This window comes from Loxodonta africana, chromosome 2, assembly GCF_030014295.1.
Source record: "Loxodonta africana isolate mLoxAfr1 chromosome 2, mLoxAfr1.hap2, whole genome shotgun sequence".
NCBI classification, from domain to species: domain Eukaryota; kingdom Metazoa; phylum Chordata; class Mammalia; order Proboscidea; family Elephantidae; genus Loxodonta; species Loxodonta africana.
Window position 1 is genome coordinate 222,187,217 of NC_087343.1, and position 27,319 is coordinate 222,214,535.

General features: G+C 47.0%; 1 protein-coding gene across 1 annotated transcript; it reads right to left on the reverse strand.

Moving 5' to 3' along the window:
• LOC100654447 (interferon-induced GTP-binding protein Mx1) lies at positions 1–27,104 on the reverse strand. Its single transcript, XM_003418975.4, has 15 exons — positions 27,051–27,104; positions 25,388–25,463; positions 21,923–22,070; positions 18,956–19,148; positions 17,626–17,763; positions 16,123–16,277; positions 14,885–15,023; positions 11,884–12,082; positions 9,215–9,293; positions 6,671–6,793; positions 6,122–6,263; positions 3,777–3,935; positions 3,496–3,572; positions 2,063–2,314; positions 1–747 (listed from the first exon to the last, which is right to left on the reverse strand). The coding sequence occupies exons 3-15, from the start codon at positions 22,046–22,048 to the stop codon at positions 517–519; spliced, it is 2,013 nt and encodes a 670-aa protein (XP_003419023.1). The 5' UTR covers positions 22,049–22,070; positions 25,388–25,463; positions 27,051–27,104; the 3' UTR covers positions 1–516.
• Positions 27,105–27,319: the final 215 nt, after the last annotated feature.

Genomic DNA, 27,319 nt, shown 5'->3' on the forward strand with positions numbered 1-27,319 from the left:
AAAAAAGTCCAAGAACTGTCTGGTGAAAACAAGTTTATTATAAACTAATAAGATATGGCTCCTAGGAGTTTGCACACGCAGACACTAAGCAACAAAAACACCAGGTATATAAAGGGACGTTACAAAAACCAGGAAAGAGTCCTCCTGTGATGCTTAGCATACACCCGTTCTGAGAAAAGAGCCAGAGGGAGCTCAGAGAGGAAGAACAATCTGGAAGGCTGAACGCAGTTTTTCCTAGTCAGGAAAATGTAACCGTTCACCCAGTCCACACCGTATGCTCCTTAAGGGCGGACTCTGGTCTTCAGGCTTGAACTCAAGCTGCTTATCTGAGATCTTTGCAAGTGCTCCTGGGCTTATGGTTGGGCCATGACTGTGACTATAAGGTGACCTGAGGCACTGTAAGACCTGCTAAGCATTAACCTGTTAGTGTGTTCACAGCACATCTATTCGGGAAGGGTGATGGCCTGCACCCCTGGCACAGTCGGCAGGGAAACGGGGCTGAGCAGAGAGCCCACTTTAACCAGGGAACTTGGCCAGGCGGCGCCGAGCCTGGGCCAGCCGCGACAGCCGCTCCTTCAGGAACTTCCTCTTGTCGCTGGTGTCGCTCTTCTCCTTCAGGAGCCAGCTGTAGCCATCCTTGTCCTGCAGCAGCTGCAGCATGGCCTTCTGAAGCTCCTGACTGTACACCTTCAGGATGAAGAACTGGATGACCAGAGGGATGTGGCTGGAGATGCGGTTGCTGACCTCCTGCAAGAAGGAACAGGGCACAGAGAGGTTGGGGGAACTCTGCACCACCGGGATGGGGCTCGGATGCCACCGCCTGTTACAGGTTAAATGGTGTCCCCTCAAAATACGTGTTGTAAATCCTAACCCCTCTACCTGTGGGTGCAAACTCATTTGGGAATAGGATTTTCTTGCTTATGTTACTGAGGCCATATTCGTGTAGGGTGTGTTTGAAACCTAACCACTTTTGAGCTCTGAATGCAGCAGATTAGGCACAGACGCGAGCAAGCAAAATGGGGGAAAGACAGATGCCACGTGGAGATCACCAAGGAATGCCAAGAAGTACGCTAGAGAAACGGAGGTAAGGACCTTCTTCCAGAGCGGACAGAGAACCTTCCCCCGGAGCCAGCACCCTGAATATGGACTTGTAGCCTCCTAAACTGTGAGGCAACCAGTTTGAATTGCGAGGTGCCTGCATTCAGTGCCTGTTCCCCAGGATGCATTAGGTGACACTGCTCATTGTTTGAAATGTGATGTGGCAACCAAAGCAGGGTGTATAAAGACCTGCTTCCATTTGCTGAGGTGCCACTGCATTTTGACACCTCCCTGAGGGAGTCACCCATGATCATCTCACTGTATACTCACCAGCACCCTAGGAAAAGACACCATTTGTTACCGACTGAGTTGTGACTCCCCCGAAAGATATGCTGAAGTCCTAACCCTTGTGCCTGTGAATATGACCTTGTCTGGAAGTTGAGTCTTTGAGGATGTGATCAGTTAAAGTTGACACTGGAGCAGGTGGGTCCTACTTCAACCTTATAAAAGAGGAGAAGACACAGAGGCAGGCGAGAGACAGTAGAGGAAGGACCCCAAATGAAGATGCATCCACAAGCTAAGGAATGCTGGGTCTACCAGAAGCTGAGAGAGAAAAGAAAGGATCTTCCCCTAGAGACTCCCAAAGAAGCATGGATCTGCCAACACCCTGAACTCTGACTCCTAGCCTCCAGAACTGTGAGATGATACCTTTATATGCTGATAAGTCCCCCAATATTTGGTATTTTGTTAGAGCAGTTCGAGGAAGTTGATATGCCATTTCACAGAGAAGGAAGCTAAGGCTCAAGGAGGTTAAGTAACTTGGCCAGGGACACGCAGCTAGACAAAGCCAGGTGCCAGTGGCTCTAACCCACAACTATCTGAGCTTGTACAAAGGCTTAGAAAGGCTGAGAGATGGAGCTGACAGATGTTCACCTTACAGAGACGACGAGGCTAAAGAGAGAGTCACTCAGGAGAAAAGGAAGTGAAATGAAGGCCCCGTTCTAAGAGACATGGGCAAACCCACCTGATGGTAGGCGAGCAGGTGCTGAAAGATTTCCGCTATGGAAGACTCCATGGAAGGACTTGGTTTTGGTTGATAGTATGGGTAATTCTCTTTTTTCCTCTTCTCTTCCTCTGCGTCCTTCTCCCTGACCTTCTGCAGCGCGCTCCTGTAAACTTGATCCTGGCAGTAGACAATCTGCTCCATCTGGAAGTGCAGCCGGATGGACTTCTCAGCTTCCTTCTCTTGTTCTAATTTAATGTCCTCAATTTTGGACTACGGGAAAGGAGAAACACAACTACGTCTTCCTCAAGAAACGAACGCACTGGTGATGGCAAAATTCAGCCAATGTCAGGTTATCCGAGCTGTGTGAAAGTGGCACATGACCCTGGAATGGCCCTCTGAGTCCCACCTCGGCTGTCTGAGATGGGTTCCCCTGTGCCGAGGGTCAGAATCACCCTGGAGCCTGAGCCATACCCAGGGGTGAGGACTCGCATGGGCTGTATTCTCAGGTCTGTAAGGCAGGTCCTTCCTTCTGTCTCTCAGGGTTTTCTAACCAGATGCTAAGGACTAATATATCCACCAGAGGTTCACAGGGTAAACAAAAACAAAACAAAACAAAAACCCGTTTGCCATTGAGTCTGTCCAATTCCTGCAGGACAGAGTAGAGCTGTCCCATAGAGTTTCCAAGGAGCACCTGGTGGATTCAAACTGCCAACCTTTTGGTTAGTAGCAATAGCTCTTAACCACTACGCCACCAGAATTTCCCACAGGGTAACCAGGGGACTGAAATTTAAGTCAGTCAAATTCTGTTCCATGGTCTTGGAGTTTCAAGAAAGCACTGCCAGAAAGCCCTGGGGACAGCCCTCCCAGAGAATGATCTGATCCTCCCGGCCTCACCGAGGACACAAAGCCAGGCACTCACATCACTTCCCTCTGTTAACTGCACACCTTCCAAGGGAGGTGCTCCTAGTTATGGATGAGAAACAGGCACAGGGAGGATCAGGGGCTTGGCCCGAACTCTCCAGCTGGTGAACGGGGGAGCCCTTGATGTGAGGGTGGGTGAGTCTGCTCTCTTTACCGCTCTTGCCTCCCAGGGTGGGGGTCTGGTTTTCCCCATGAGTTTCTGAATTTGGGGATTTTTTTCCAGAAGTCACCATCTTCGACATTCACTGTGACTCTGTTTTGTCCCTGTGGTATTAAACATTTTATAATTTTCAAATTCTCTCTCTTTCATTGTTTGTGACTGGCAACTGGTTAACTGTTACATCATTAACTGGCACGTTAACTGTTACAGGTTAACTGGTAACATGACTAGGAAGACTCCTGAGTGAGCCTGAGTGTTTGCTTCTCTACATATACAATGGGAAGATGACGCTGAAATGGTCTTAATCCAAGAAATCTCTTTTACAGAATTAGACTTAATACAGAGTTTTGAATAGCATGCAGTCAGTTACCTTGGCTGTTCTATGCAGGTTAAAGAACTCTTCAAAATTCTTTTTTGAGACAACTGTGAAGGCAAGCCGGACCATATCTGATCAAAGAAAGACAAGAAGTTCAATGTTGGCCAAATGATTCATAAGCTTCATAAATTGCAAAAAATAAGAGGATAAAATGGAAAGAAACAAAGGTTCCTTTTTCCCGCCCTCCTTCACATCCCCCTGTCTTCTTCCTCCCCTCCTCCCACTACTTTCCCCCCACAGAAGCCAAATGCCTAAAAGTGGCACCAAGAACTCACCAGTCACTTCGTGAAGCATTTCCATAGCTGGGGCTTCCAGTTTTTGGATCTGTTTTTTTATAATCTTCTCAAACGTCCGAAAATTCACAAAGCCTGGCAGCTCTCTGCCACGATACTGATTTTCAAATTCCGAAATTTCCTCATGCATAGCATTGTAACCTATAATCAAAAAGAATCACTCTGAACGATTTTCCAGAAATCATCCTGCAGATTGCGGGGCTTTCTGAAGGTGCCCAGTGGCAAGAGAAACTGGCAGATTACAATTCAACAAAAATTCAAGGATTGCAATAAAGAAAAGCATTCAGGATAAACGTCCTTTGTATTCTCAAGGAACTAAAGGCGAAGCCAGAGTATGATGCCGGAGGACAACATAACCAGATACACAGAGTAGGACATAGTCTGGAAAAGGTACTTGAGGATGAAATGTTGGAAATCAAATTTGATTTTTACCAAAGAACTCATCTCATTAGCCACAGTAGTTATGGTCTATACAGTTCTCACAAATACCAAAACAGCGAGTATTGAACCAGCCTAGTTTGACCTTGGCTGGGAAATTCTCACCCGTGTACATGCAGGTCTGGGACACCATTCCTCGCCGACACTTCTTATTCTCTAACTTTTTAATTCAAACATCCTAGTGGTTATGGAGTGGCATTTCACTGTGACTTTGCTTTGCACTTCCCTAAAGACTGGAGCCCTGGTACTGTACTGGTTAAGAACTTGGCGGCTAATCAAAAGGTCAGCAGCTCAAATTCACCAGCCTTTCCTTGGAAACCCTATGGCACCGTTCTACTATGGGGTCGTATAGGGTCGCTTTAAGTCAGAATCGAATCGATGGCACCTGACAACAACAACAACAAAGACTAATGAGGTTAAGCATAATTTGTGTACTTATTGGCCCTCTGAATGTCTTCACTGGAGAAATGTCCATTCCAGCCCTTTGCCCAGTTTTCACTTTGGTTATTTGTCTTAGGGGGCTTGCCATAAGTCCTTATGATAATAAGCTGACTGAGCAATCATAAAGGAATTGCCGGAAGGCCAAGACGCTCAACTTCCTTGAGAGGGACAGAGTGACCCCTCCCCAAACGGACAGACCCACGCAGTGGGCTCCACCATCTGCTCTCTGGACCTAGCATGGAATGGGGTCGATGGGGTGGAGATGTAGCATGTGACTGCCCCAGAAATGAGCACAGGGCTTCCTAACCGTTCTCCCAGCAAGGGGCTCTGTTATTTAACCCATCCCATCCTCGCTGCCCTCTGCCAGAAACAATGCACTCAAGGATGTGGCCTAACAACAACAAATCACTTAATTTATTGTCCATATTTATTTATTACCCAAAGCCATGGTGAACTGCGGATTTGAACTTCTGGTCCGCTGATGCCAACTGGACTCCTGAATCCAGTCGTGTGAGTAAAAGCAAAGCTACATAAAGGTTCCTCGGCCCCGGGGCTTTACCCTTGGTCGATATATCATTTCCTTATCATTTCCTTTGTCGTTAGCTGCTGTCACGTAGGCCCCTGACTCCGGGCAACTCCAGGCACAACTGAAGGAAGTCCTGCCTGGTCCTGCGCCATCCCCATAATCAGCTTCGGCTCGAACCATTGTGATCCATGGAGTTTTCAGTGGCTGATCTTCAGATGTAGATCTCCAGGCCTATTTCTCGTCCATCGTAGTCTGGAAGCTCTACTGAAACCTGTTCAGCATCATAGCAACATAAAGCCTCCACGGACAGACTGGCGGCTGCATGAGGTGCCTGGATGGGACGAAACCAGGTATCCTACGTGGAAGGTGAGGTTTCCACCACTGAACCGCCAGTGATCTCCTTAGGGCTTCTTAAAATATTATAAAGTAGTTTTCAGGTCACATTTTCTCCCTTTTCCAGACTCTTGAGAACTCAAAGATGCAAGGACAGTATCTATCATGCAATTTTACCTTCTTTTTACCACCTTTCCTCAAAATCCATTCGGAGACACATTAGACTTCACGACCCTGACCATTAACCGAGAACAGGTGTGGGCTATTTTAGTGGTGGTGCCATTGGTGACAGAATGACTATGGTGCATGCGTCAGGGCAATACTCCCAGGTGATGAGGGCTGATGTTTCCAGGAGCTGGGGCTGATCTGGGCTGACTCATTTGCCTTTTCTCTCCAGGTGTCCTTTGAAATCAGTGTCCGATGCTCTCTGGGTGCAGTCCAGTGATGTGGAACAGAGCAAACACCAACGCTTCTCCCACGCCTCAGCCCACTAACTCCTCACTCCGGCATCCACACCAACGGCATCGCCACCCTCTACCGCCTCAGTCTGAACCCAACACCCAGGTTCACAACGGGACCTCAAACTCACCGTCCTGGAAATTCTTTTCAATTTCTTTACTCCATTTGAGGAACTCACTTCGGATTTTTGTAAATAGCCGGCTCTGATTCTCCCCCACTGACTCTTCTCCTTGTACTAAAGCAAGAATGTCCTGATTAAATGCATTGATTTTCTGGCAAAAAAAAAAAAAAAAAAACGCAAAGTAAAAGCTGAGATACTGAAAATACAAGTAATGAGGATGTTGGTGGGCGGGTGTGCATGGAGGATGGGCCACTGTGGGATCGTGGGAAAGCAGAGGTGTTAGCACAGACCCTCCAAGCCTCCCCTTACCACCTGTGGGTCTCAGGTGAGTGCTCACCTGGAAGGGTCAATGCCTCAAAGGGGACCATCACATGACAGACACACCCTCACTGTGGACTCTGCCCCCACAGTCCCGTCTGTCTCCTCCATCCCCCTTTTGGTATGAAGTGGAACAGGGTGTGCAGATCGGCTTTGGGGAGGGGAGAGGTGCCTGAGCACATGACCCCTTTTCAGACAATGTTGTGTGAGTCTCCACCTAATGCCGCTGGCAGTACTCACATCTATCAGAAAGAACATTTTCTCGTTCTCATCCTCGGGGATGTCCACACCGTACTTCTGTAACTCCTCTGTTATTTTCTGGTGACTCTCCTTGATTTGATTCTCTAACTGGGGCAGAGATTTCTGCAGAGAGCAGAGAGAAAAGGATGGAAATATATAATGTGAACAGGGTGTGAACAGGGACACACACGGTCTGCAAGGTACCAAGAGGCCGAGGGCAGCCTTGACTTCTCCCTCTGCTCTAAAAGGAAGGAGTTTCAGACAGACAAAGGGACAACTCCGGCCATGGCTTTCCATCCAGGTCTCCCATGTTCTCCCTCTAGTGGGCACAGCCTTAGGCTGACACTCCCCTTCTGAGTGATTCCCGGGCCGGATATGAGCCACGCAAGGAGCACCTCCACCTGGGATCTTTTTTAAAAAAATTCAGATGAAATTCACATATTGCAAACTTGACCATTTTAAAGTGAACCATTCAGCAGCACATAGTACACGCACAAGGGGTAACCCTCACCTCTCTTTACTGGGAAAACATTTGGCCACTCTAAAGGGAAGCCCCATAGCCTTTCAGTAGATGCTTCCAGAACCTCCCCTAGGCACTGGCACCCACCTGTCTGCATTCCATTTCTATGGATGTACCTATTCAGGATATTTCACAAAAATGGAATCAAACTACCTGTGAGCGTTTGTGTCTGGCTCTTTTCACTCGGCTTAATATTCTCCATGCATGGTGACTTTTTTACACCAGCTCTCTGCAGGGAGATTAGAAACCCTCCTGTCTAGTGGGTTGTTGAAAAGTGCTTATTGGAATAACGAGATCCCACAACATTTACGTGGTTTTAAACAGATGAGAAGCCATCGAGGACTCCTGTCTGGGATATGCTGGCTGGCCCCCCACTGCAGATTGCTGAAGATGGCTGTTAAGATAAAACAGAGCATCAGACAGCTGACAGAGGTCGCAAAGGGGCACACTAAAGCCAGGTGGCAGCAGGACCCGGGGGCAGCAGAAGGCAGCAGGGAAGCTGATCTGCCTTCAGGGCACTTGTTTAGGTGAGACTGCCTGAGCTGGACTTTCAGAGCCTGAATTGGTGTGTGGGGCAAAGAGAAGGCCCCAGGTGGGCCTGCTCAGGGTGGGGCACCCTCTTTCTGCAGAAAAGCTACACTCTCCTTATAATACCCCTACCACCAGCTGCTGTCTGGTCAGTTCCAACTCATGGCACCCTCATGCGCATCAGATTGGAACTGTGCTGCATAGGGTTTTTAATGGCTGGCTTTTTGGAAGTAGATTGCCAGGCCTTTTTTCCAAGGTACCTCTAGGCGGACTTCAATCTCCAACCTTTCAATTAGCAGCTGACCATGTTAACCATTTGTACCACCCAGGGACTTCCTCGTTGTAATAAAAAAAAAAAATTTTTTTTTTTTAGTTAGGTAGAAATAACTCCTGGGGACTGCATGGAAGACCTTGAACTCTAGCCCTGAGGGGATAGAAAGGTATTATCTCCACTGAGAATCTGTAACCCCAAGCCAACCCTTTAAGAACTCTGCTGCCAAATCCCACTTACTGAGTGAGCAGCGCCTAAAACTCAAGCTGAGACGCTAATACGGTTCAAGCCAAAGGCCCCCTCAGTGGCCCGGCTCAGTGGTGAGGGAGCCCATCTTCCACCCAGGCGTCTACATACACCCACAGATCAAGTTCCAGAAAAGACAGGCTCCCAGCCGAAACTCCAGCCCCAAGTCACAGGCATGGGGGTGAAGCAGCAGAGACAACCAGCATACCCAACCCGCCAGGGCTTCTGACATTGGAGTCAACAAGGAAGTCTTTACAAAGGATTGACAATGTGAAAAACGGAAAGCTGACGCCCAGGCAGGTGAGAAAAAGAACCACATAGAAAGGAATGGAGAATGCTGTAGAAATGAAGAGTGTGAAAATAAACACGATCCAGAGATGACAATGGTGGCTGGGAATGAGCGAGGATTATTCATGACACTCTTGTTTCAGTAATTCATAATTAGTTATTCAGCGAATGGTTAATTAATTAAATGGCAGCTGTTTAATGAATTAGAATCAAGATGTAATTTTTCTTCGGGCCCCGTGGGTATCATCTATTGCCACCCCATGAAATGTGGTCCAGGCAGTACAGCATCACTGGGAGCTGGTGGGAGCTGAGACTCCCAGGCCCGCCCCGGACCTACTGATCAGACCCCTCACTGCAACAAGACCCCAGGGCATGCAGGGGCACACTGACGTTGAGGCCACCCGCAGGGTTCAGCAACGTGATTGTTGGATAGTTTCAGAGAATAGACACCCAGGTGTGTACTTACCCAGATGTGGGTGGTGCGTATTCACACAGATGTGGGTGAGGTGTACTCACACAGATGTGGGTGACGTGTACTTATGCAGACGTGGGTGACGTGTACTTACGCACATGTGGGTGGTGTATACTAACACAGATCTGGGTGGTGTGTACTTAAGCAGATGTGGGTGGTGTGTACTTACACAGATGTGGGTGGTGTGTACTTAAGCAGATGTGGGTGACATGTACTTACGCAGATGTGGGTGATGAGCTCGGTGGTGAGTCTTTCTGCCAGAAGTGGAACGGTGGCCTTCCCTTCCTCCAGGAGAACCCTGAAAGAGAACACCGCATGGATGTCCAGCCTGATGCGCCCTTAAAACCCAAGTCTGCATTCCTTAAGTAGTCAGAAAACAAAATTCAAGGTATATCCAGTTATGTCGGCTGAACAAAATGCTTTGCAATTGGGTTCTAATGAATACTCTTGTTGGACCATATGGAAAAAAGTGGATTTTAATGATCGTGGATATTTCAACAATGGTATAGAATTATCCCTTTCTGCTGATATAATAAATGCGTCTCTCTGGACATCTGACGACACGATAAAAAAGAAAAAACTAAACGAATTGCTATCCAGCTGATTCTGACCCACGGCAGCCCCACACGTCTCAGAGCAGAACTGTGATCCCTGGGTATTTAGTGGTTGGGATCTTTCAGAAGCAGATCACCGGGCCTTTCTTCTGAGACACCTCTTGGTGGATTCAAACTGCCAACCTTTTGGTTAGCAGCCGAATGCTTAACGCTATAGAACAGGTCTTATAAAAATACACATCACGCTTGGAGATGTTTTCATTGCACACACAGACACACCCCAGTATGTGTAAATGTGTATCATATAATAGCTATAATTCTTCATAAACATGTATTTTCACTTATTTTTTACATAAGTGTGTCTATGAACACTGAACTGGAGACAACACACCCTCCCTCAAGATACGTTAATTCATGTACTGCCTGGAATCAGAAGCCAAAACAAAATATTTTAAAACGGAAAATACTGATAAAATTCATTAGATTTTAAATGATGAGAATATGTAATGTTTACAAGAATCTAGGAATAGGACCTCTTCTCACTGTATCCAAATTTCTGTTCACAGTGTGAGCTCTCTAGGAAGGCACTGGTGGATCAGTGGTAGAATTCTCGCCTTCCACGTGGGAGACCCAGGTTTGAGTCCCAGCCAAGGCACCTTGTGCACAGCCACCATGCGTTTCACAGGGGAGGCTTGCATGTTGCTATGATGCTAAACAGGTTTCAGTGGCGCTTCCAGACTCAAATGGATTTGGGAGAGGCTGGCAATCTACTTCTGAAAATCAGCCAATGAAAGCCCTAAGGATCATAACCATCCTGCGGTCGCCATAACTCAGGGGCCGGCAGTCCAGCAGCTAACTAAAAAACTACCACATTAGAAAGGGCTTTTAGCATAAAAGGCAGCAGAGAAGCATGAGTTTACGTGCCTGTTTTTGAGAAAAACAAAGACCTCAGCCTCAGGTTACACACCTGTCCGCTCTGAATCACACCTCACAGCAAGGCTTTGGCATCGAGGTGGGGCAAAGGTTAAGCATTCCATTGCTAACCAAAAGGTCAGCAGTTCAAATCCACCAGGGGCAGTTCTACGGTGCCCTACAGGGTCACTAGGAGTTGGACTCGACTTGGTGGCAGTGGTAAAGGCAGGCTTCTGGGAGGATTGACCGTGAGAGTGTTTATACCGCACGGGCCTCCACAGACACGCATGCCCGCACTGGGATCTCGGTAAGCAGGTTGTATGACTCTTATTCTATCATCAACACCTCTTCCTACCAACAAATGGTTCTACTACAGCCCGTAATGGCGCAAACACCATGCGGATTCACTGTGGTCTGTTTATACGATCCCCTGATTTGTGACATTTAGAGTGTTTCCAGTTTTTCACCATTATAAACAACACTGTCCTGAACATCCTCTAGCTGACACCACTGCACAGCTCTGATTACTTTCCAGGGTAATTCCTGACTATGGAAATCTGAACCACAGGGAAGTACCTTTTCTAGGATGGTAAGCAATACAAAAATCTGTGCTGGCCACACCTGCTCCCATCAGCCCGTGTGAAAACCCATTCCTCCTTTCCTGCTCACCAACCCTACGCCTTCTCACCATTTTATATCCAACCCATTTTAGCAGTCTTTTCTATTTTTCAGATTAGGTATTGGTGTCAGAAGGGTCTTCCCCACCCTGGGATTACGACCACCCATCCACATATTCTTCCAGGATGCTTTGGCTTCTCTTTTATATTTAATTTAAAAATTCAACTGATAAGCCTTTTGCTGTAAACTTTGAGTTAAAGTGCTAAATAAGGGCACCATTTGAGTTCTTCCACGTATTAAACAATTATCCCAGTATCATTCCTTGAATAAGCAAAATGACAGCCCATTGATTTGAAATGGCAGGTTTATCATCTAGTAAACATATGTATTGGAGTCTCTTTCTGGGCTTTCTAGTGTTTTGATTTTGTTCTCTTTATGTTTTTATTCCTTTTCCGGTACCACACTATTCTATTACTTGTAGTGTTATTCACTGGTGATGTAATTCCTACCTATCCATCCATTCATCTACCATATCTATCTTTCTACCTACCTAGCTACCTAACTACCTACCCAACTACATGCCCATCATCCATCTGTCCGTCCGTCCATCCATCCGTCCATTTTTGCAATCCTTTGTTAATTCCCCTTTTATTCTTCCAGGCAGGTTTCATAATCTTTGCCAAGGTACAAACACACTCCCACACACAAACTCCACACATCAACTTCTCATCAGTGGCAATGTCCTGAGTAAGGGACAAGCGTCTTGGTTTCAGTGTTCCCTTGATAGCCCACGGAAGTACATACCCAAAATGGTCATGGTCCTCAAAGAAGGCCTGCTCTCTCCGCAAGGCCTCAGCCAGGCTCAGCTTGTCCTGGATGTCCTGCTGGCCCCGGCACTTGACGATCATGTAGCCCTTCTTCAGGTGGCAGACGAGGTTGCGCACCACATCCACCACCTTCTCCTCTGTGCCTTTGTCCACCAGGTCAGGCTTCGTCAAGATACCTGAGAGCCGGAGAGGGTCAGTTAGAGAATGGGGATGGTCACGATGTGGATGACAGCTTGCTCTCCTGGTCATCAGCCTCCCACCCTTGCTAGAGGGCAGACAAGAGCCCTGCCAGAATTGAGGTGCAAGGTGGAGCCCCTATCTAGTCAGAGAATTGCAGCCAGGGCATGTGAAGACAGGGGTTCCCTCTGAGAGCAGCTATGGGGGCTCCTCGGGAGGCTTCCTTCATCCATCTTGGGCCCTGTGCAAGAGAGATAGCCGCTCATAATGACTTTTCCATTTTGCTTCTGGCAAGTGAAGAATTCCCTCTCTAAAGCAATGGTTACCAAACTCCCTCGTGCAGCCAGAGTCATCCCAAAAGTGAGAGCTAGTATGCAGAGTCTCAACCCCTGCCCTGGAGATCCTGATTCAGGAAGCTCAGTGGGATCGAAGGACCGACATTTCTAAAATTTCTCATTATTTCTGATTCAGGCAGTGCCTACTCCCACGCTGAGAAACACAGGTCCAGCCTGGATCTGTGACATAAATGTGGGGCCCAGTGCTAAATCAGAGTGTGGTGCCCCTTGTTCAAATATTAAGTATTTCAAGATGGCTGCAGAAGGGCGTTATAGAGGCGTGGATCCCTGTGTGACTGCATAGGTAGCACACCCATGAAGGTGGCCCAAGCCTAACCACGGGGTTTATCGTGTCCACTGCTCCTTGCTTCCCTGGAACTGAAAGTCCATCCTGGGGAAGGCCAGCAGCAGGACAAGCAAGAGAATGAAGGCAAACATGCTAAGGATGGCGGAACAGGAGCATGAAAGAGGTCCTGACAGCATCACTGAACAGCTGTGCAAATGTGGGCTGCCTCTACCCAAACTTCTCGTGAAAATAAATCGCCATTTGCTTAAGCCACTGTAGTCAGGTTCTCTGTTACTTGCGGCCAAATGCATTTTTTTTTTTCATTGTGCTTTGGGTGAAAGTTTACAGAGCAAAGCAGTTTCTCACTAAACAATCAATACACACATTTTTCTGTGACACTGGTTGCCAACCCACGATGTTACAACCATCTCTCTTTCTCCACCCTGGGTTCCCTGTTTCCATTCAGCCAGTTTTCCTTTTACTTCCTGCCTTCTAGTCTTTGTTTTTGGGCTAGGGTGCCCATTTAGTCTCATATCCCCAACCCCCCAGTGCCGTCGATCATATAGTCTCATATACATAACTGAATTATGAAGCACTTTCTTCATGGGTGTTACTGTTTGCCTTATATACCAGTCTAATCTTTGGCTGAAGTATAGACCTGGGAGTGGCTTTAGTAGTGAGTTAAAAGGTTGTCAGAGGCTATGCTTTCGGGGTTTCTCCAGTCTCTGTCAGACCAGTAAGGCTGGTCCTTTTGTGTGTATGTGTGAATTTGAATTTCGTTCTACATCTTTCTCCCCCTGTATCTTGGAGACTCTATTGTGATCCCTGTCAGAGTATTTAGTGGTAGTAGTCAGGCACCATTTAGTTGTTCTGGGTTTAGTCTGGTGGAGGTTGTGTGTAGTTGTGGTCCATTAGTCCTTTGCATTCTTAACTGATAGAATTTACCTTCTGATTTTACTTTGCTCTTGGACCGCACCATGACTTCTATAAGCAGGTTGATAGGACTGTTAGAGATTGAATGGTGTACCCCGCAATAAACACGTCGAAGTCCTAAACCTTGGTATAAGTGAATATGACCTTGTTTGGAAATAAGGTCTTTGAAGATGTTATCAGCTAAGTTAAGAGGAGGTCATACTGGAGTAGGGTGGGTCTTAATCCTATCTGACTCATATCTTAGAAAGAAGGTACACAGAGAGACAGAGAAAGGAGGGCCACATGAAGATGCATCTACAGTCAAGGAACACCTGGAGCTACCAGAAGCTGAGAGAGACAAGAAAGGACATTCCCCCAGGGCCTTCAGAGGGAGCAAGGTACAACTGACATGTTGATTTCGTGGTAGTTTGTTACAGTAGACCTAAGACACTAATACAAAGGTTAAGAGTCAAGCTGTGGCATTTAATCAGGCCCAGCTAACCAGCCTAAATGGGCACCAGACCTGGCAGCTTGGCAATTCTTTTTTTTTTTTTTAATTTTTATTGTGTTTTAAGTGAAAGTTTACAAATCAAGTCAGTCCCTCATACAATAACTTATACAGACACTACTATATACTCCTAATTGCTGTCCCTCAACGAGACAGCACACTCCTTCCTTTGACTCTCCATTTTCGTGTCCATTTGGCCAGCTTCTGATCGCCTCTACTCTCTCATCTCCCCTCCAGACAGGTGATGCCAACATAATCTAATGTGTCTACTTGATCCAAGAAGCTCATTCTTCACTAGTATCATTTTCTATTCCGTAGTCCAATCCAATCCCTGTCTGAAGGGTTGGCTTTGAGAATGGCTCCGGTCTTCGGCTAACAGAAGGTCTGGGGACCATTTTAACCTCCGGGGTCCTTCTAGTCTCAGTCAGACCATTAAGTCTGTTCTCTTTGTTAGAATTTGGGGTCTGCATCCGACTGCTCTCCTGCTTCCTCAGGGGCTTTCTGTTGCGTTCCCTGCCAGGGCGGTCATCGGTTGTTGCCAGACACCATCTAGCTCTTCTGGTCTCGGGCCAATGCAGTCTTTGGTTTATGTGGCCCTTTCTGTCTCTTGGACTCATAATTACCTTGACCTTGGCAATTCTTCTGTGATGGATGCAGGTCCACCACTCCAAGTGTGTGCCAAGAAACACCTAGCTGAATTCAGGAGATGCTTTTCCATTCTGAAACCACCCACAATCCTTAGGTTCTCCCCTCTTCTTACCTATGGTCCTGTCTCCATCAGGATCCACCTCCTGAGCCATGCTGAGCGCCTCTGTGGTCGCAATGTCCACGTTACTCGGCACCACCACCAAGCTGATTGTCTCCTGCTTGTGGATGTACTTTCTAATGAGTGCTTTGATCTGTAAGAAAATGTGAGGATGTGACGCGTGAATACTGTAAAGGAGAATAAGCGTTACATAGGTCCTGACCTTGTATTTGCCATAGGCCCCAGAGTCCCAGGGGAACATCCCCAAAAGAAGTAACACAGAGAAATGAGCCCACAAACATGAACTGGTCACACCTCCCCAGTCAGCATTATGAGAAACTGTTCTCTGAGGCAGAAGCATAGCTACTGGGTCAAGGAAAACTGTAAGTTTGTGATGGTTAATTTTATGTGTCAACTCGGCTAGGCTAGGGCACCCAGTCGTCTAGTTAAACACTAGTCTGGGAGTTGCTGTAATTTGTAGGTGTGGTTAACATCTACAGTCCTTTGACTCTAAGTAAAGGAGATTACCCTCCAAAATGTGCTTGCACCTCATCCAGTCAACTGAAGTCCTTAAGAGCAAGAAATGGAGTTTCTGAGAAGAGAAGGAATTCTGACTCAAGACTGGAATAAAGACATCGTGCTCGAGCTGCCAGCCTGTTGCCTAAACTACGTATTTTGGATTTGCCAGGCTCTACAATCACATGAGCCAAATTCTTCAAATGAATCAATGTCTCTGTGTGTCGGTGTGTGCAGCTAGGCGTGTGTGTGTGCACAGACACACACACATATCCTATTGGCTTTTTTTCTCTGGAGAATCCTGACTAATACAAGGTTTTAGCTGATTAACTAACCCCTAAGACCTCAGACCTGACGGCCAGAAAACAAGATGCCAAGTGAATGGGTTGATCATTCCCTAAACCCTCAATCCACAGAGTGAAATTCAGTCATCCTCAAATATCATTCTGCCCATTTCTAAGGCTCTCTTGTCCCACAAGAATTCCTTCCTACTAACCACCACTTTAGATATGCCATGAAATAGAAAACACAAAAATAAATCCTATTTCCCATGTTGCTGATTAGCCTCACTCTCCAGAGACGCTCCCTTGAGACTTGACCAAGGACACGGTGACGCAGTCCCCTATATACACCCCCAAATACTCACTGTTCAAAACTCAGCCTTCAACTTAGTCCTGCTCTAATGCAGCACTCTACCCTGTATGTCCCCCAAGGCCATACACAGCTGGAAGTCTCACCTGTCGTCCAATGTCGGCCGGCTGATTGCCCACAGCCACCCTTGTTATACCAGGAAGGTCAATCAATGTCAGATCTGGGACATTAGGGGAGCTGATTTCCAGATTAATGAGTTCCTGACTGATCCCCATTCCTTCCCCAGCAATGATGTTCTGAGCTAAAGAAGAGGAACAAAGGAAAAATTGAATAGATCTTAGGTGAGAAGTGTCTCCTCACAGGGAATGCTCTGAAAGTCCGCCCATTCATTATGATTCATAGATAAAGCCATATTAGGAGCAGATTCGATTTACTGTGATGGGAGCTACAAGGGTCCTCAAAGGACAACTCAGTATATTCCCCACCAGAGGCCAGAACACTCTTGCAGGGCAACCCATTGGACCCATCTTAATGGAAGACACCACCCTGTACCCCCGCAAAAGTGAGCAGTGACAGAGTTCTTCGTGGTGTTCCAGCTACATCCCTCCCATTGATGGCTTTGAGATGTGTTTGTTATCCAGCAAGAGGTAACTGATGTGTAGTTATGTTGCGTTTTCTGTCACAAGAAGCCAACCTAACCCTAACTAATACAAAATCTTGTTTCATCTGTGACATTATTTAACTTTTCCTAAAACAGTCAACAAATCTTAATTCATGCCCCCTCCTTTATAGAAGGCAAATCCATTCTTTCCTCCTGTTGGCAACTTGTTCATGCCACTTTCATACCTTCCCAAATGACTGAAACTTCATGATGCCAGGTGCTCGGAAAACATTAAAATCAACAAGGAGGAAGGTATTTATCTGGAGCCCACACACAATGGAGCAACAAGATAGAAGGAGCCTGGGTTCCTGACGCCATCTCACTCACACTTCCTGCTCTTTGTTAAACATTTGGAACTTATCTGCATCTATTCTAGTGCAATGTCCCCCTTCAGATATTTCAAGTTGATCAAACTGATCTTTTTTCTAATTTGCATTTATCAAGACCTGCCTTAAGTGAGCCTAAGGTAGGATTATGCAAATGCATATATTCTCCCCAGAGGAAAAGGCTCACCCCTTTGAGTAGGGTACAGTCATGACCCACTCAGGCGTTTGGAATTTTTTTTTTATGAGGTTGACAGGGGAAAGGGGTTCCCTGCCTCCCACTCCCCAATTCTTCTTATATCAGATTTTTGGAATAGTAAGCCCCCTGAGAAGGGATGAATCCTTCACATTTGGAGACAAGGTTTACAATTTAAAATTGACATCATTCTCAGTAACTTTATCCCACCCTGGGCAATAAATTACTGATGTCATATCTCGTGTACAAGTGCTGATCTTTATGAGGGTGAAAGAAGAAAAAGTGTAAGGGAGCTAGGGGTCTGACGAGGAGGAGAGAGGGCGAGAAGGAGGGTGGGCTCCTAATGGGTCAGGAAAGCTCAGAAAGGGGAGAGTGGGAACAGCCACAGGGAGAGCCCAGCCACCTGACAAGGTTGGGCCAGGCGTCTGAAGGTGATGAATATGGTGATGTACAAGCAGAGGGTACTTACCTTTGTTTATTTCCTCTTCCACCTTCGAAGGGTCTGAAATGTCGAACTCCAAGTCCTGGTAACTGACCTTCCCTCTCCAGCCTTCTTCGTGCCCAAGTTTTCTCAGTTTCAGCACCAGGGGACATCTCGTAACAATACCTAGGAGGCCATTTCCACATCAGCTCCTACACTCTACTCAGAAATCCCCTGTGGTGGCCTTGGACCACCATACAGGTGACCGATCCCTGGGGTTCTCAATTTTCTTTATTCACAGTTGGAAAGACTGCTAAAATGCAAACTTCCAGGTCGGAGCCTCTGATGCATTCTGCCTGGTGTGGCCCCACAATATGCATCTCGAATACCATCTGTGCTATGTTGAATACTGTTCCCCAAAATCCATGTCTACTTGGAACCTGAGAATGGGATCTTTGGGGAAAAACGCTCTTTGCTGATGTAATTAGTCAAGGTGATGTCACCCTGGAGATGGTGGGCCCTAGGTCCAGGGACTGCTGTCCTTATAAAGAAAGGGAGAACAGACACCCAGACACAGTGGGGACACGGCCATGTGAAGACGGAGGAAGATTGGAGTGATGTACCTACAGATCAAGGAACTGGCAACAGAAGGCAGGAAGGGGCAGGAAGGGCAGGAAGGGGCAAGGAAAGTTTCTCCCCTAGACCCTTCAGCGGGAGCACAGACACCTTGAATTGGGACTTCTAGTCTCTAGAACCCTGAGACAATAAATCTGTTGTCTTAAGTCCCCATGTCCAGCACCCACGGGGGAGTCATAGAGGGTCCAGGCAGCTCTTGTTCATGAATGATGGATTGGAAGCCACCACCTCACGCTTCCTGCTCATGCCTGCATTCCACCACCAGTTCAGGTGACAAATTGTGGTGGGAAATCCCCAAGCTTATGCCAACATTCCCCCCGGCCCCCAATATACACACTCCATTCACATCCAGAGGCCCAGTGTCCAACCTGGCCGTCTAACACAGGTCAGTTTTGTACATGAGCAATCCCTTGAACAAGGGACAAGTCCCCCATACTTAGAGCTTCTTTCTAAATCCTCCCTATCTTCCAGGTCAAGGTCCATCTCAGGTGTGACCTCCTCCCAGAGCCCTCACGAGGACTCCACCCTCAGGGCTATTCTTGGCCTTGTAGCTCAAACACATCCCTACCTTGGGCACCAATCTTTGTCCCCCAAGATGGAGGGCAAGTTCTGAGAAGGGCTCGGGAAAGATGCCCACGTGCACGTGGTTCTGGGCTGGGGACCAGGAGCACTTATTCAACCTTCCACTACCTGCAAGTCACACACCCCCAGAGAAACATGCTAGGAGAGAGTGAGTTCTTACCGCTGCCCCTGGGCAGGGCAACGCCCGACAGAGCCTCCAGCACTGAGCTCTTCCCGGAGCTCTGGTCCCCGATGACAGCGATGGCGGGCAGTGCTAGGTCCTGCTCCACGCCCAGGGCCCGCAGGGAGTCGATGAGGTCGATGCAGGGGCGCACCTTCTCCTCATACTGGCTGCACAGGTTGTTTGAGGCCCCCTGGGGAAGGCAGACATAAGAACTGTTGTCAGGCCTGCCAGTCATGTTCCATCATATATATGTTCCTGTTATGGTTTTTATACGGGAGCAAGTCAGCTGCAGTTTTCATCCTCTATAGTGGAGCCCTGGTGGTGCAGTGGTTAAGTGCTTGGCTGCTAACCTAAAATTGGCAATTTTAATCCACCAGACTCTCCTTCGAAACCATATGAGGCAGTTCTACTCTGTCCTATAGGTTCATTATGAGTTGTAATTCATTCAACAGGAACGGATATATTTTTTTAATGTGGGGCCCTGGTGGCACAGTGATTATGCGCTCAGCTGCTAAGCAATAGTTCAGCAGTTCCAACCCACCAGCTGCACTGCGGGAGAAAGATGTGGCAGTCTGCTTCTGTAAATATTTGCCGCCTTTGGAAACCCGTGAGCAGTTCTATGCTGTCCGATAGGGTTGTGTGAGTCAGAATCGACTCAATGGCAGTGGGCTTGGTTTTTTGGGTTTCACAGAAGTGTCAGAGTCCCTGGGTTGTGCAAACAGTTAAGTGTTTGGTTACTGATGGACATGTTTGTGGTTTGAGTCCTCCCAGAGGTGCCTCTGAAGAAGGGCCTGGTGATCTACTTCCAACTGATCACAGCCACTGAAAGCCCTGTGGAGCATGGTTCCAGTGTGACACACGTGGGGTCACCGTGACGTGGGGTCGGCTCGAGGGTAACTGGCGTAGTGGGCATCAGGTCACTCCCACAGCATTCCTGGGAGCTGGAGACTCCAGGTGTGTTCCTGGGAGCTCAGCGACCTGCGGCTGTTCATTCCTAACAATGGGACTTGTCAACAGGAAGACCCAGAGAACGAGGAGGGAATGCCGTAACAGGAGTCTGCCCCCTAAGTGATGGCACCTAGAGAAGGGAACCTGAGTCACTAAAAAACATGGGAGGAACTTCTGTTTCTAGCTGTGACAGGGTGACTGGGGCTAGATTTCCTTTTCCTCTTGACAATCAGAAAACTGGCCAAAATAGATGAGAAAACAGTTTTCTGACGTTGCACAAGAGGCAGTAAATGGCTGCGTTGCTGCTGTTGGCTGCTCCACGTTGGCCCTCCACTCATGGCAAAATCATTGACAACTTCAGTATTTTCTCCGTTTACCATGATGTTGCTTACTGCTCCAATAAGCAACATCATGATAAACCTCACATATTGAAAATATTTTGAAATATGGAAAATATTGGAGTTATCAAGGATTTCATTTTATTTGGATCTACAATCAATGGCCCTGTAAGCAGCGATCAAGAAATCAAACAATACATTGCATTGGGCAAATCTGCTGGAAAAGGCCTCTTTAAAGTGTTGAAAAGCAAAGATGTCACTTCGAGGGCTAAGGTGAATCTGACCCAAGCCATGGTATTTTCAATCACCTCATACGTATGTGAAAGATGGACAATGAATAAGGAAGACCAAAGAAGTAATGCCTTTGAATTATGGTGTTGGTGAAGATTATTTAATATAGCATAGATTGCCAAAAGAACGAACAAATCTGTCTTAGAAAAAATACAGCCAGAATGCTCCTTAGAAGTAAGGAGAGTGAGACTCCGTCTTACTTACTTTGGATACGTTATCAGGAGGGACCATTCCCTGGAGAAGGACATCATGGTTGGTAAAGTAGATGGTCAGTGAAAAAGAGGAAGACCATCAATGAGATGGACTGACACAGTGGTTGCAACAATGGGCTGAAACACAGCAATGGTTGTGAGGATGGTGTGGGGACAGGCAGCGTTTCGTTGGGTTGTACATAGTGCACTATGAGTTGCTACCAACCCAATGGCACCTAACAACAACAAGGGCTACCTGTACCTAGAAGAGGAATTGCTGGGTCACAAGATGTATCTCTGCTCGATGTGACTGGAAAAGGGCCTAAGCAGGTGAAGCACTTTTCGCAGCACCTTCAGGGTGCATGCTCCTGTGGCCGCTCACCCAGCAGACACAGACAGGACACAGGAGGGAAGGCATGGAAACGGAAAGTTATGCTAGTGGCGGGGAAAGATGGGTGGGCCTGTATGTTTTCCTGTGCCCTTCAGCACGGTTTTTAATACTAATGTAAAATACTGTTGAACATTATTTACGAAATTGGAGCCATTCTGAAAGGGACTATCCATCCATGGTTTAAAAATACACAACAGCAGTCAACTGAGCTCTTCCTGCCTGCCCGCTGTCACCTGCATTCAATCGGCGCCACAGCCACGTGACGTTAACACTGTCACGCTCCCCACGGAGAGACGGAAACCAGGCTTTCATAAAGGCAAAAACAGACATCCAAGCTTACACAGCAGGCTGTGCCAGCATTGGGACCTAATTCAGCTCAGACTGATTCCGGAGCCTGCGTTTGGTTCCCACAAAAAGTATGGCTTGATTCTGGGAGCAAAGACAGCATGTGGCTCCCTGTGGAGGTGTTGTCATGACGCTACCTCAGAGGGTTTGTAGCTGGAGAAGGGACCAGGCCTGGGGCAGGCGATAACTCCAGGCTCAGGGGCCCAGCGTTCAGGCCAATTCCTACAGGAGCCAATCAGCACCTCACCTGGTTCCCCAGACCTGAATGGTACCCCAGCCAGAGTCAGCTATGGCAGAACGTCTGCATTTGGCTGCAGTGGGCCCAAGCAGAGGCAGCAGAGAATTCTCATCCTGCCTGGGGAAGAAGAGCCCAGCAGACACCACGGGCAGCAGCATCGTTGCTGATACAATGGGCACAGCTCAGGTCAGAATGCACAGAGAGCTTCAGACAACAGCTTACCCAGTCCTGCTTCTTCTCTGACATGTACGTATCATTTGCCATATTGGCATCTCCGTTTAGTAACAGAAGACGGTTGGTTGTAGCAGCTGAATCAGGTGTTGCTTTTTCTGCTTTAGAACGCACCATCTTCTTCCTTTGTCAATGAAGCCTGAAATCAAGCAGATCAATATGAACAAAAACCAAAAGCTTGGTAATATCTACTCGTGGAACCACACCCATCACTAGAAGGGAAGCTCCTTGAGGGAAGGGACTTGGACAACTTTATTCACAGTGAGGTCCCCAGAGCCTAGAAGAGTGCCTGGAATACAGTGTCAGCTCAGTAACTGTCTATCGATGGAGAAATTAAAGGAAGGTTCCAGAAGAAGCAAATGTGAAATGAAGAAAAATCCTACATCTCAGCTCAGTCGTGTTCAAGAATACCCTTCCATACCCCAAAAGGTTTTGAAAAAATGGTATTTTATGTCACAATTGTAGGCTTGAAAGTGAAAATTTTTTTCACTATAAATTTAAATAGTTGTAACAATACAACTCCTCATGTACTTAAAAAAATTATATTTAAAATAAAAGTGTTATAAAACTCTTTCAAATGTGAGGCCCTGTATAAGTAAAGCATTACTGAAAAAGAAGAACAAAGTCAGAGTCCTCACACCATCTGATTTTGGAACCTATTATACCTCCACAGTAGTCAAAACAGTCTGGGACTGGCAAAACAACAGATACATAGACCAATAGAACAGAATTGAGAATCCAGACATAAATCCATCCACACAGGAGCAGTCGTTACTTGACAAAGGCCCCAAGTCATTAAATGGGGAAAAGACAGTCTCTTTAACAAATGGTGCTGGCATAACTGGATATGCATCTGCAAAAAAATGAAACAAGACCCATACCTCACGCTGTGCACAAAAACTAACTCAAAATGGATCAAAGACCTAAATATAAAATCTAAAACAATAAAGATCATGGAAGAACTCCAGGAGCCCTAATACATGGCATAAACAGTATACAAAACATTACTAACAGTGCACAAACACCAAAAAAGAAACTAGATAACTGGGAGCTCCTAAAAATGAAACACCTATGCTCATCCAAAGACTTCACCAAATGAGTAAAAAGATTACCTACAGACTGGGAAAAAATTTTGAGCTATGACATTTCCGATCAGCGTCGGATCTCTACAATCTACATGATAATACAAAAACTCAACTACGAAAAGACAAATAACCCAATTAAAAAATGGGCAAAGGATATGAACAGACACTTCACCAAAGAGGATGTTCAGGCAGCTAACATATATATGAGGAAATGCTCACGATCATTAGCCATTAGAGAAATGCAAATCAAAACGACAATGAGATTCCATCTCACTCCAACGAGGCTGGGATTAATCCAAAAACTCAAAATAATAAATGTTGGAGAGGTTGTGGAGACACTGGAACACTTATACACTGCTGGTGGGAATGTAAAATGGTACAACCACTTTGGAAATCAATTTGGCACTCCCTCAAAAAGCTAGAAATAGAACTACGATACGATCTAGCAATCCCACTCCTTGAAATATATCTCAGAGAAATAAGAGCCTTTACATGAACAGATATATGCACACCCATGTTCATTGCAGCATTGTTTACTATACCAAAAAGATGGAAGCAACCAAGGTGCCCATCAACGGATGAATGGATAAATTATGGTATATTCACACAATGGATACTACGTATCAATAAAGAACAATGATGAATCCGTGAAATATTTCATAACATGGAGGAATCTGGGAGGCATTATGCTGAGTGAAATTAATCTGTTGCAAAAGGACAAATATTGTATGAGACCACTATTACAAAAACTCAAGAAATAGTTTAACCAGAGAAGAAAATATTCTTTGATGGTTACGAGGGTGGAGAGGGAGGGAGAGGGAGGAGTATTCACTAATTAGACAGTACAAGACAGTAGACAAGAATTATTTTAGGTGAAGGGAAAGACAACACACAATATAGGCGAGGCCAGCACAACTGGACTAAACAAAAAGCAAAGAAGTTTCCTAAAGAAACTGAACACTTCGAAGGCCAGAGTAGCAGGGGCGGGGGTCTGGGGACCATGGTTTCAGGGGACATCTAGGTCAACTGGGATAATAAAATCTGTTAAGAAAACTTTCTGCATTCCACTTTGATGAGTGGTGCCTGGGGTATTAAACACTAGCAAGCAGCCATCTAAGATGCATCAATTGGTCTCACACCACCTGGAGCAAAGGAGAATGAAGAGCACCAAAGACACAAGGTAAATATGAGCTCAAGAGACAGAAAGGGCCACATAAACCAGATACTCCATCAGTCTGAGACCAGAAGAACTAGATGGTGCCCGGCTACAACGGACGACTGCCCTGACAGGAAACACAATAGAGAATCTCTGATGGAGCAGGAGAACAGTGGGATGCAGACTTCAAATTCTCATAAAAAGACCAGATTTAGTGGTCTGACTGACACTGGAGTGACCCCAGAGGTCATGGTCCCCAGACCTTCTGTTAGCCCAAGACTGGAACCATTCCCAAAGACAACTCTTCAGACAAGGATTGGACTGGACTATAAGATAGAAAATGGTCCTGGTGAGGAGTGAGCTTCTTGGCTCAAGTAGACACATGAGACTATGTGGGCAGCTCCTGTCTGGAGGGGAGATAAGAAGTCAGAGCGGCACAGGGGCTGGCTGAATGGACACAGGGAATACAGGGTAGAGAGAAGGAGTGTGCTGTCTCATTACAGGGAGAGCAACTAGGAGTACATAAAAAAAAAATTTTTTTTATAGTACATAAAAATAAGGTGTATATAAATTTTTGTATCAGAGACTGACTTGATTTGTAAATTTTCACTTAAAGCACACACACACAAAAAAACTCTTTCGAATGTAGCCAATGGAATCTAAATATGGTAATTAGATACCCAAATCTTTAGTTAAAAAAAATATGAAATCTTAGTCTCTTACACTGTTCCTTTGATCCTTGAATTCATATTTTCATTCCATTTCCCCCATATAACCCTACCCTAATCCTATCCATTTGTTCTGGAAGCATTTAATTGACCACTTTATCATATATGTCTGAACTGGAAAAAATACACATGTATGTATGTGAAGTAGTCTCTGGGTGATGCAAACAGTTAACATGCTAGGCTGCTAACTGAAAGGTTAGAGGTTCAAATTCACCCAGAAGTGCCTGAGAAGAAAGGCCTGGCCATCTACTTTCTTAAAAATCAGCCACTGAAAACCCGGGGAACGCAGCTCTACTCTTACACACATGGGGGCCACTCAACAGCAACTGGTTTCTATGTATTAGAATTCATTTCTTAAAATTTTCTGGAACCCTAAGACTATAAATGCTAAATTTTCAGCATCTAATAATCCTAGAGAAAAGTAAATGAAAAGCTCTCCTATAATAGGCCATGATTAATCTTATAAAATAAGAAAGCACTAACTTACTTCCAGCAGGAGGTTCCTTTTATTTGAAGAGGTAACGTTGCACTGAGGAAAATGGAGAAATGTTCTCTGACACCTCCTTGAAATCATGCAAAATATACAAATTAGACCAAATGCGGGGGGGGGGGCGGGGAATAAATGAGAGTACTCCCCAAGTTCATTCCTACTGCTTTCAGTAGTGCCGAGGCATCCTTCCAGCGGTGATGCGTTGAAGCCATGCGTATTTCCCTAGAATCCTTCCCATAAGCCTTGAATATTTTAATTATAAGATGCATGTCTAAGGCTCATAGCCTTGCTGTACGTTCAGCGCAAGGATCAACAGTTAGTACCCATGCTCTGTTTGCTTCTTCTCAGGGCACCCTCCCCGTGAGCCACACAATCCTTGTCAATAGGGGAAGGCTGAAGACCCAAGGTTGTTAGATGGATAGATGGATGGATGGATAGATCTATAGTCATAGTGCCTGCCGCCCCACTCTGCAACTCTCTCTTTCTCCTGAAAGTGCTTTTACCTTCCCAAACCCACTGGCATTAAATTTTTTTTTTTTATATAATTAAAAGGGCCGAACATCTTGTTCTTAGACCAAATGGTTGTAAACCCCAGGGACCACACCCAGTGTGAAGTGGGTGCGTGGGCGGGGCAGGAGGGCCCGGTCCACAGCTGGGGAGGGGCCTGGGGTGAGCTAAAGCAGAAAGCTGAGATGACATCTTAGGAGCTGGTTGAGGCTGACAACTAGTGGTTAGCGTCATTTGACACTGCTTCCAGTAAAAACTTGATTCAAAATTTGGCTAAATCATTCCTTGAATTCCATACTCACAGCTAAGCCATCACCCAGGGCGGTGGTCGGGGGCGGGGGGCATGGGTGCAGGGCTTAGCAGCTGCCTGGGATCCTTCCATAAACTCCCAAGGACGGTCGTGCCTCTCTTCCTCCCTCACAACCACACCACGTCATCCTCTTAAGCTACTATGAAGATTGGGAATGGGACTCCCCCAGTACCCTCCCACTCGCTCTGGGGAGGGAGCCCATGGGAACGCGGTAGCCCTCGGCCATTGCGAGCGGAGGCTCTTCTGCGCATGCCCGGTCTGTCTCCAAAGGACCCTTTTTCGCGAAGGGTGGCTCTGTTACCCAGCGCATTCTTGACGGACCCTCCGCTCGACCCTCCCCTGATTCAGCAGGATCTGTGCAGACCCCTGGAACGTGCGCCTCCAAGTAGCCGCCTAAAGCTGACTTTTGCAGTTCGCACTCGCTTGCAGGCATAGACACCCTGATAAAGCGCTGGCCTGCGTTTGCAGCAATGGGTTCGAAACTTTCTCACAGCGCCCCCCCCCACCTTAACCCGAGTCCCCTGGACACCCCCTCCTGACCCTCCATCCCCTCCACCTTCTGCTCCGCCCCCCCCCCGCCACCAAATAAAAACCTCCTATTCCAGGGCTGTTTTTAATGGGGCTTCAGCGCTCTCAGCACGCTGTTGGTGAGAAACAGAAGCAAGCGCAGTCCGAGCCCCCGTCATCACTGCTGTCGTTATTATTAGTACTATTACTAGCGCCCCCTCCCCGCAATGTCCGCACTCCCGAGCGCTCGGCTTCCCAGTCCCGCGGCCGAACGCCCCTTCCCGCGGTACCCACTCCCGGGCTGGAGATCAGCGGACCCCAGGGCGCGACACTCACCGGTCTCCGCGCAAGTCACCAGGCTCCAGGTCCGGGCGCTGGTGGCTTTAAGCCCCGCTTGGCGCCGCCCCCAGACGCGGGGAAACGAAACTCAGCGGCCAAGGGCCCTAGGCGCTGCGAGATGCGCACCGCTCACAGGCAGCAGAAAGGAAACCCAGGCGCCGAAAGTCACAGCGCGGGGGGCGGGGCGCTTGCGCAATCTCAGCCCAGCACCTAGTGGGAGTAAGACAGGTTCTCAAAGTGGGGACCCGGACCAGAAGCCTCAGCAT

Bases quoted from the DNA above. Each gene is read 5' to 3' on its own strand.
- LOC100654447 (XM_003418975.4), bottom strand. From the start codon at position 22,048: ATGGTGCGTTCTAAAGCAGAAAAAGCAACACCTGATTCAGCTGCTACA. The intron at 9,294-11,883 runs GTATGTACTTCC...GTTCTCTTTCAG, and splicing joins GAGGACCATGACCATTTTGG to GGTTCTCCTGGAGGAAGGGA. The intron at 748-2,062 runs GTGGGTTTGCCC...TCCTTCTTGCAG, and splicing joins ACCTGCTCGCCTACCATCAG to GAGGTCAGCAACCGCATCTC.